Raw genomic sequence first — 11,053 nt, 5'->3', positions numbered from 1 at the left:
TCTGTGTGTGCGCGCCTGCGTGTCTCTGCCTGTCTGTGTTTATCTGTATGTGTGTCTGCGTGTCTCTGCCTGTCTGTGTGGGGTGGGGTGGGGCTGGCCTGGGGCAGCAGGTCCTGGTGGATACTAACAGTTCCTGTCTGATTCTGCGGAGCTTCGCCTTGGTGTCTGCCAAGTCCACTGCCAGGTGTTGCTTCTCCTCTTTGCTCAGGTTGCCATTGGGCCGAGCTGAATATTCAGGACTCGAGGACTTTACAGGACTTGGAAGCTGCTGCTGGGTCTGGAGGTAGTCTCGCTCTTGGGTGAGCTCTACAATTACCTGTCAAAGCAGAAAGAAAATATTAGTAACGGTCATAATTCTGCCTTCTTTGTTCATCCAGGTCCAGAGAGCACCGGGAAGTTTCTGCACATATGAATAGTCTTCCAGACATCTCCAGCATCACAGACAGTTGGCTTTAGCAAATTTGATTCACATCATGTGCTATTAAAAATGGCTGAATGTGCTGACTGCTGCAAAAGCTACGGGACCTGATAACTTTCCAGCGATAGTACTGAAGACTTGTGCTCGAGAACTTTCCAAGCGCCAAGCCATATTGTTCCAGTACAGCTACAACCTGGCACCCACCCTGCATCAAGTAACTCACCTCCTGACACCTCAAAGCCTGTCCACCATCTACAAGGCACAAGTCAGGAGTGTGATGAAATGCTCCCCCCTCGCCTGGGTGGGTGCACCTCCAATAACACTCGATGTGGCACCATCATGTGACAGAGTAAAACACCACATCCATAAACATTCACTCCCTCCACTCCCGATGCTCAGCCGCTGTAGTGTGTACCACCTACAAGATACACTGCAGAAATTCACCAAGGCTCTTTTGATAATATGTTCCAAGTCCATGACCTCTACCATCTAGGAGGACAAGGGAAGCAGAAACATGGGAACACCACCCCCATCAAGTTCCCCTTGAACTAACTGACCATTCTGACTTGGAAAGGTATCACCGTTCCTTCACTGTTGTTGAGTTCAATCCCTCGATTGGCCTTTTGACACAACTATAGCTTTACCCATATCCAAGGACTACAATAGTTCAAGAAAGCGGCACACCATCATTTTCTCAAAGGCAACTAAAAAGGGGCAATGAATGCTGGCCCAGTCCACAACACACACGCACACACACACACGCGCGCACACACACATCCAATGAACGAAGAAGAAATTCTACAAAATCATGATCTGAACACCCTGAAATATACCGAACTCTGACATCATAACTTAGGAAGGACATTGTAGCCTTGCTCAGAGTACAGGCCAAATTTACCAAAAGAATAACCTGGACTCCTGGAGTTCAACTCAGAGAGGAGGTTAAAGAAGCTGAGGCTGTATTACTAGGCTGTTATTTTCTAATCATCCACAGATACAGGGCAGTGGTGTGGGGCCCTCACAGCTCTAAGGGGAGAACAGATTTGGTGGAGGGGTTCAAAATTAGAGTACAGGGCAGAAAGAGAGAAGCTGTTCCCATTGGTAGAAGGTTAGGAACCAGAGGACACATGTGAAGTGAACTGAATGTGAAAGGAAGCAAAGATGGCACAGATAATTTCTTCTGTCAGGCAGTAACTGGTTAGGATCAGCAATGCTCTGCCTGCGAGTGTGGCGGAGACAGATTCGATTGCCGAATTCAAAAGGAGCTGAGTGAGCACCCGATGTGAAAAGATTATTAGAATAATATTGCAGGGGAGTGGCACCAGCTGAACTGCTCCTACACTGAGAACTGGCAAAGCTTCAAATAGCCTCCGTGTAGTAACCATCCAAAATGGTGCCAGAACCTGGTGACATTATCCACTTTGCACTGTACCTAGGTACAAGCGACAATATTAAATAATTTATCTAAATCTAAATTCTGTGTACCTTGAATTTAGAAGTTGAAGGATGTTTTGCTTGACATATTGAAGACATTGTGGGGAACAGGTAAGGCAGATGTAGAGAAACTATTAGCACTGAGTCCAGGACTATTGATGTTGTGGAGGTGCCGATGTTGGACTGGGGTGGACAAAGTCAGAGGTCACACGACACCAGGTTATAGTCCGACAGGTTTATTTAAAAACACAAGCTTTCGCAGCCTCGTTCTTTCGTCGGGTGAAGTCTTTATTGACACAGGGGTTAACATTTACACTATCAATTCTTTTCACTAAAACAGCTTCAGAAACTGATCGTTTTTCTTTATTCTCTTTGCATCTCTGGCAAAACCTGTTGCCCATCCATAAGTAACTACCTCTAAATTGTGCGGGTTGCTAAATAACTTCAGAAGGCAGTTGAGTCACATGTAGGTCAGAGCGGATAAGGAGGTCAGATTTCCTTCCCCAAAGAACATCAGAGATGTTTTGCGACAATCGATGATTGGGCAACATGACTGAGACTAGCTTGATATCCTAGATTTACCAAACGAATAAAATTCCCCACCAGCTGCTATAGTGGGATTTGAACCCACATTCCCACAGCATTAGTCTGGGCCTCAAGATTACTAGGCCAGTGATGTTACCACTACACCACTGCCTCCCAGCCAGATTTTGATGAGGTGAGTATCTGAGGAATTGCAAACACTAGGTGTAGCTGGGATGAGTAACGTGAACGGGTTTAAGAAGAAAAGTTTTTGAGCATCTGCAGTATTTTGCTTTTGTCCTGGGACCCTAGTAGCCTCAAGCAGCCGATCACAGACTCCTGTCACAGAGGGACTCAACTTGATTTTAAACATTCATTATCCTGGTGAGGGTCCTCGTCATGACTTGCTAAGAGCAGACAGGAATAAACACAAAAGAAACTGGTGGAAATATTCAGCAGAACAAGCATTATTTATGGAGCGTGAACCACCGTTAATGTTTCAGGTCAATGCCTCACATCAAACAAAGAGATTGGGCTTAGACAGTGTAAGTAAAAAAAAACAAGGCAGGATAAAGAAAGGACACAGATTTAAAGTACTGACAAAGAGGCAACGAGTAAAATCTTTTCACGTGATGAGTAGTTTGAAGCCAGAATATTCCTCCACAGAGGATGCTTGAAGGTTAGTGGCTTCAGGAAGCAAAGTCAACAATGAAACTGTTAACCAGCCACCTCTGTACATGCTCTGCTTGCGGATTGTACTTTAAATTGAATGGCTACCCCCAGAAGTTCCTCTGGGTGCTCCGGTTTCCTCCCACAGTCCAGAGATGTGCGGGTTAGGGTGGATTGGCCATGCTAAATTACCCATAGTGCCCAGGGATGAGCAGGTTAGGGTGGATTGGCCATGGGAAATGCAGGGTTGTGAGCAGAGGGTAGGGGGGGTGGGTCTGGGTGGGATGCTCTTTGGATGGGCTGAATGGCCTGTTTCCACACTGTAGGGATTCTATGATTCCAAGTTGACCAAATTCAAGGCTGGCTATAATCTCAGGACCATTCGAGAGATACATGAAGGCTCCTACCTCCGAGTACTCATCCCTGTCTTCAAGGAGTCTCTTCAGGTGGAAGACCATTGACCTGGAGAGAGCCTCCAGGTCATCTGCTGGCATCTCAGTCTGTTCCATCCACTGAAGGTCAAACACGTTCTCCTGGTTGTGAGTGATCTGCAAGGGTGAAGCAGAAAGTTACATCGCGTCCACCATTAATAAAGTAGGGCATGCCACCTGCACGATCTGTTCCACACCAAGCCTCCTGACAATCCCTCTTCATCCTTCTATTCCTTTTTCCCCTGCTGTGTTTGTGTAGCTTCTCCCTCAGGCAGTTCCACACAATTCATCTTAAATCGGAAGCACATCACCAAAATGTGAATTCCCCATTGGATTTACTTTTGAACTTTAAACTCAACTCCTTTATTGTTTTAGTTTATATTAAGCTGGACTTTAATGTTAACTATTACCTTGTCTCTTTATTTTTCTACTTATTCTATGAAGGTAATGCTTAAATGTTTAACTTTGTTTCCTTTACCACTTTGTACCTAAGTTTTCTGTATCTAGGTACCTTTGTACCTAAGATGGCAGAGTGTGTGGCCACATTGTACACTTTTCACTGTGCTCTCGTACTGCTGTACTTCAGTACACGTGACAATAAACTCTAGATCTAAATCTAGTGAGTATCTTATACGGTGGCCTCTAGTTTTGATTTTCCCCAAAAGAAATATCTTCTGCCTGTATTCCCAATCAAGTACATTAGTAAGATTGGGCTTTGCACTTGGCCACATGTTATCTCCTGCCAAGCCCAGTGCTGGAGCTTTGGGGATCAGAGTGAATGCCCAATCAATCCTAGTCATTTCATCAAACTTCTTCAGGACTTCCCAAAGTATTTTGAAAGAGATGGGACTAATTTTTCTCAAAGATGGAGAACTCCTCACCTGAGATCTCAACCTCCACCTGATGAGCTCAAAACAAGCAGCAAAATCACATTCACTGATGCACAAAGACATCCTTTGAGATTCTGTAATCGCCACGTGTGGCATGACTTACTCTACATACTCATTACAGGCACATTTTTTATCCTTGTTATCCACTGAAGAAGTGAAACAAATTACAAAGAGTATAATTATGTCTGCTCACAAACAAGCCAGAACACTAACAAGTGAATGGAACACACACACGGGCAGGAATACAGGCATACACACATATATGTAAATAAATGAGTCACAGAGCACGAAAACAGACCCTTAAATCAAACCAGTCCAGGCCGAACATAATCCCAAACTAAACTAGTCCCACCTGCCTGCTCCTGGCCCATATCCCTCCAAAACTTCCCTATTCATATATCCATCCAAATGTCTTTTAAACGTTGTAATTATACCCGTATCGACCACTTCATCAGGAAGTTCATTCCACACACGAACCACACTCTGTGTAAAAAATTTGCCCCTGACTTCTTTCTTAAATCTCTCTCTTCTCACCTTAAAAATGTGCCCCCTAGTCTTGAAATTCCCCATCTTACAGAAAAGACAACTACCATCAATTTTATCTATACCTCTCATTATTTTATAAACAGCTATCAGGCCATCTCTCAACCTACAAGATACCACGCAGAGACTGCACAAAACACTGTGGGACAAACAGGCAGACGACTAGCAACCCACATCCACGAACACCAGCCAGCAACTAAACCACACGACCGGATGTCCTTGGTTTCAATACACACAGACGAGAAAAACCACACTTTCAACCGGGACAACACTATTACCGTAGGACAAGCAAAACAGAGGACAGCCAGGGAATTCTTGGAGGCTTGGCATTCATCTGCGAACTCCATCAACAAACACATTGAATTAGACCCGATATACCGACCGTTACAACGCACAGCCGGAACCAGCACCTACCAGAAGCAGCAAAAACCAGACCATATAAACTTGAACAGGCACAAGACAACAGCCCTTCACAGGAGGCTCCACAGCACTGAGGATGTCACCTAGCAAGGGGACAAAACGCCTGCTATCAAACCTCCCAGCTCAGCAAACACACCAACGTCTACACCTCTCAATCTCCTATGCTCCAGTGAAAAAAGTCCCAACCTATCCAGCCTTTCCTTATAACTCAAACCTTCCGTACCCAGCAACATCCTGGTAAATCCCTTCTGAACCCTCTCCAGCTTAATAATATCCTTCCTGTTACTGGGCGACCAGACTGGACACACTATTCCAGAATAGGCTTTGCCAATGTCTTGTACAACCTCAACATGGATTCCCAACTCTGATACTCAAAGGACTGAGCAATGAAGGCAGACGTGCCAAATGCCTTTTTAATCACCCTATGTGTGACGCAAACTTCAAAAGAATTATGTACCTGCACCTCTGTTCTACAAAACTACCCAAGGCCCAACCATTAACTGTATAAGCCCTACCCTTATTTGTCGTACCAAAATGCAATACCTCGCATTTATCCAAATTGAACTCCATCTGCCATTTTTCAGCCCATTGACCCATTTGATCAAGATCCCTCTGTACTCTTAGAAAACCTTCTTCACTATCTACTATGCCACCAATTTTGATGCCACCCGCAAACTTACTAACCATGTCTTCTGTATTCTGATCCAAATCATTTATATAAATGACAAACAAAAGAGGACCTAGAACCGATCCCTGTGGAACACAGCTGGTCACAAGCCTCCAGTCTGAAAAGCAACCCTCCACCATTACTCTGTCTCCTGCTGTTAAGCCAATTATGTATCCAATTGGCAACCTCACCCTGACTCCCATGTGATCTAACTTTACTAATTAATCTACCATGCAGAACCTTGTCAAAGCCTTTACTAAAATCCAAATAAACAATGTCTACTGCTCTGCCATCATCAACCTTTGTGATAACTTCCCCAAAAACTCAATCAAGTTTTGAAAGACACAATTTTCCTTGCACAAACCATGCTGATATCTGTAATCAATTTTTGCCTCTCTAAATGGCCATAAATCGTATCTTTTATAATCACCTCGAACAATTTACCTACAACCAAAGTCAGACTCACAGGTCTATGGTTCCCCAGTTTCTTCTTACAACCTTTCTTAAAGGTACATACGCGCGCACACACACTTTAAGGCACGCACGCGCACACTGATCACACAACCATAGAATCATAGAGTTGTTACAGTACAGGTGACTATTCAGCCCATCATGTCTGCACCAGTTCTAGTCTCTAGTGCCAATCCCCTGCCTTTCCCATATGCCTGCATACCATTTCTATCCACTTGAATGTCTCAATTGAACCTGCCTCCAACATATTTCCAGGCAGTACATTCCATACCCTAATACTCGCTGCCTGAAAATGTTCTTTTCTCCCCCTCACACCTCGCTTCTCTTGCACATCATTTAAAATCTTATGCCCCCTTGTTCATTTTTCTTTTACAAACGGGAGCTGCGTCTCCCCATCTACTTTGTCCAGCCTGCTCCTGATCTGAAAACATCTGTCAGATCTCCTCGCAGTCTTCTTCTCTCCAAGGAGGACAGTCCCAATTTCTTCAATCTGTCCTCAATCAGTGAAGTTTCTCATTCTTGAAATCATTCTTGTAAATCGCTTCTGCACCCCTTCCAAAGAGTTCGCTTCTTGCCCAAAATGTGGTACCCCCAACTGTACGCGATACTCCAACTGAGGTCTAACAGGGTGGGTTCAATTCCGTACCAGTTGAGGTTACTATGAAGGACTCTGCTTCCCAACTTGCATTTGGTTCCCTCACCAGATCATTTAAAAAAAATCATGAATGGCTGGGGTCCAAGCACACATCTTTGGGGTACCCCACTAGTCACTGTCTACTGCTTGGAAAAAGACCCATTTAAATCACCTCTTGGTTTCCTGTCTGTCCTCCTCAAACCATGACAGTATATTACCTCTATGTGCTTTAAATTTGCCCACTCACTTCTTATGAAGGCCCTTATCAAAAGCCTTCTGAAAATCCAAATACACCACACCAACTGGTTCTCCCCCATCTATTCCACTATTTAGCATAACCATCAGTTCACCATCTCCCCCTTGTAATCAGGATGTGTGTATTTTACAGAAAAAGCCCTTTAAATTGTAGGAAGTGAGATGGGAGATAGAGTTAAGTAGAAATAACAAGTGTCGATATATTCGGCAGGTGAGTTAGCTGAGTCTCCACATGCTGATTGTTTTGGTATTTTTGTTCTGTAATCTGATACTACTGATTGAATCTGAGATAATCCAACTATATTGTGGATGATAGATAACCTCTGAGGTATAAATCTACACATCTCAGCACATTTTGCTGCAATGAAAAATATCACACACACAATCTGTACTCATCAACATTAAAAATTAAGAGCTAACTGAGCATCAGTGATCAGGTGTAGGGAGATAGGGTCTCGGCCCGAAACGTCAGCCTTCCTGCTCCTATGATGCTGCTTGGCCTGCTGTGTTCATCCAGCTCTACACCTTGTTGTATCAGTGATCAGGTTATTTCTTTACAAGTGTTGCTTGACTGGACTGAACTCTCCCATCACTTTGCTATTGGTGTGGCTGATGGGGCAATAATTGGTCGGATTGGATTTGCCCTACTTTTTGTGGGCAAGACACTTCTGGGCAACTTTCCCCACTGCTGGGTAGATGCCAGTGTAGTGGTTGTGCTGAGCAAAAGGGCACTAAGTTCTGGAGGACAGGTATTCAGTTATGAGGGCCGATAGTATCCACTGCCTTTACTTTTTCTGGACGTCACATGAAGCGAACTGAATTGGTTGAAAATTTGCATCTATGATGTCGGGGGAAAAGAAAATGAGGCTCAAACATATCGTCATGGGCTGAGGAAGTGTTCTCTTGTCACTGAGGTACACGTTAATAGCTAAAAGGCTAACACTAAGAAGAGGGTTAAGATTGTGATGGTGGGAATGCGTAGGTAATCAAAGCCCTTTACTCCGTGAGATAGTGAGGTAAAGTCACTATCGTCAAAGAACAAAGAAAATTACAGCACAGGAACAGGCCCTTCGGCCCTCCAAGCCTGCGCCGATCCACATCCTCTATCTAAACCTGTCGCCTATTTTGCAAGGATCTGTATCCCTCTGCTCCCTGCCCATTCATGTATCTGTCTAGATACATCTTAAATGACGCTATCGTGCCCGCCTCTACCACCTCTGCTGGCAACGCATTCCAGGCACCCACCACCCTCTGCGTAAAGAACTTTCCACGCATATCTCCCTTAAACTTTTCCCCTCTCACCTTGAAATCATGACCCCTAGTAATGGAGTCCCCCACTCTGGGAAAAAGCTTCTTGCTATCCACCCTGTCTCTGCCTCTCATGATTTTGTAGACCGCAATCAATTCCCCCCTCAACCTCCGTCTTTCTAATGTAAATTAGAAATTAGGATTTAAATGCAAATGTAAATGTAAATTAGGACCTAGAAACTATCATTATCGCTAAGGAGGCAGTGCTGGGCAAGCTAATGGGGCTAAAGGTAGACAAGTCTCCTGACCCTGATGAAATGCATCCCAGGGTACTAAAAGAGGTGATGGGGGAAATAGCAAATGCATTAGTAATTATTTCCCAAAATTCACTGGACTCTGGGGTTGTTCCCACAGATTGGAATGTGACTCCACTGTTTGAAAAAGGAAGTAGACAAAAAGCAGGTAACTATAGGCCAGTTAGCTTAACTTCGGTAGTGGGGAAAATGCTTGAATCTATCATTAAGGAAGAAATAGCAAGACATCTGGATATAAATTGTCCCGTTGGGAACACCCAGCATGGGTTCATGAAGGGTAGGTCATGTTTAACTAATTTGGTGGAATTCTTTGAGGACATTACTTGCATGGTGGACAATGGGGAACCTGTGGATGTGGTGTATCTGGATTTCCAGAACGCATTTGACAAGGTGCCACACCAAAGGCTGCTACATAAGATAAAGTTCCATGGTATTACAGGTAATGGATTGGCATGGATAGAGGATTGGTTGACCAATAGAAAGCAAAGAGTAGGGGTAAATGGGTGTTTTTCTGGTTGGCGGTCAGTGGCTAGTGGTGTGCCTCAGGGATCAGTGTTGGGACCGTAATTGTTTACAATTTACATAGATGAGTTGGAGTTGGGGACTAAGTGTGGTGTGTCAAAATTTGCAGATGACACTAAGGTGAGTGGTAGAGCAAAGTGTGCAGAAGACACTGAAAGTCTGCAGAGGGATATAGATAGTCTAAGTGAGTGGGCAAAGGTCTGGCAGATGGAGTACAATGTTGATAAGTGTGAAGTCATCCATTTTGGTAGGAATAACAGCAAAATGGACTATGTTTTAAATGGTAAAAAATTGCAGCACGCTGCTGTGCAGAGGGACTTGGGTGTCCTTGTGCATGAATCGTTGAAGGTGGGATTGCAGGTGCAGCAGGTGATTAAAAAGGCAAATGGAATTTTGTCTGCCATTGCTAGAGGGATGGAGTTTAAAAACAGGGAGGCTATGCTGCAGCTGTACAGGGTCCTGGTGAGGCCACACCTGGAGTACTGTGTGCAGTTTTGGTCTCCTTACTTGAGAAGAGATATACTAGCACTGGAGCGGGTACAGAGGAGATTCACTCGGTTGATTCCAGAGTTGAGAGGGTTGGATTATGAGGAGAGATTGATTAGACTGGGATTATACTCATTGGAATTCAGAAGAATGAGGGGAGATCTTATAGAAACATATAAGATTATGAAGGGAATAGATAAGGTGGAGGCAGGGAGGTTGTTTCCGCTAGCAGGTGAAACTAGGACTAGAGAGCATCGCCTCAAAATAAAGGGAAGCAGATGTAGGACTGAGGTCAGGAGGAACTTCTTCACCCAAAGGGTTGTGAATCTGTGAAATTCCCTGCCCAGTGAAGTGGTTGAAGCTACCTCACTGAATGTTCTTAAGGCAAGGCTAGATAAATTTTTGAACAGTAAAGGAATTAAGGGTTATGGTGAGTGGGTGGGTAAGTGGAGCTGAGTCTCAAAAAGATCAGCCATGATCTTATTAAATGGCGGGGCAGGCTCGAGGGGCCGGATGGCCTACTCCTGCTCCTGGTTCTTATGTTCTTATATTCTTTAAATAATCCTAATCTACTCAACTTCTCTTCATAGCTAACGTCCTCCATACCAGGCAACATCCTGGTGAACCTCCTCTGCACCCTCTCCAAAGCATCCACATCCTTTTGGTAATGTGGCGACCAGAGCTGTACGCAGTATTCCAAATGTGGTCCTACTGGATTTCCCTCTTAGACAGAGGCAACCAGTGATGGTTTAACCTGAGGGTCACCACGCCTCAGGTAAGACGAGAGGTTGAGAAGGAGAGTCCTTCATAGTAACTTAGTCCTTCATCTTGCCAAGGCAGATGGTGGAATTTGAATTCAATAAAGTGAGTCTGGAATGAAGAGTCTAATAGAGTCATACAGCACAGAAACTGACCCTTCGGTCCAACCAGTCTATGCTGAACATTATCACAAATTAAACTAGTCCCACCTGCCTGCTCCTAGCCCATATCCCTTCAACCCTTTCCTATTCATATATCCATCCAAATGACTTTTAAACGTTGTAATTGTACCCGCACACCACTTCAACAGGAAGTTCATTGCACACACGAACCACCTTCTGCGTAAAAAAAATTTGCCTTTGATGTCTTT

At 44.3% G+C, this 11,053-nt stretch overlaps 1 protein-coding gene across 1 annotated transcript in view; it reads right to left on the bottom strand.

Moving 5' to 3' along the window:
• Positions 1 to 3,600, bottom strand: part of LOC109911759 (protein Daple) — a gene marked incomplete at its 5' end in the record, with an annotated part of 117,394 nt that extends 113,794 nt beyond the window's left edge. The window contains 2 exons of the mRNA XM_048600325.1: positions 129 to 316; positions 3,451 to 3,600. Of these exons, the coding sequence (XP_048456282.1) occupies positions 129 to 316; positions 3,451 to 3,600 (338 nt within the window). The remainder of the gene's footprint in view (positions 1 to 128; positions 317 to 3,450) is intronic.
• Between the last annotated feature and the right edge of the window lie 7,453 nt (positions 3,601 to 11,053).

This window comes from Rhincodon typus, chromosome 8 (assembly GCF_021869965.1).
Source record: "Rhincodon typus isolate 14 chromosome 8, sRhiTyp1.1, whole genome shotgun sequence".
Classification (NCBI taxonomy): Eukaryota; Metazoa; Chordata; class Chondrichthyes; order Orectolobiformes; family Rhincodontidae; genus Rhincodon; species Rhincodon typus.
This window is presented reverse-complemented; position numbering and strand designations above follow the sequence as displayed.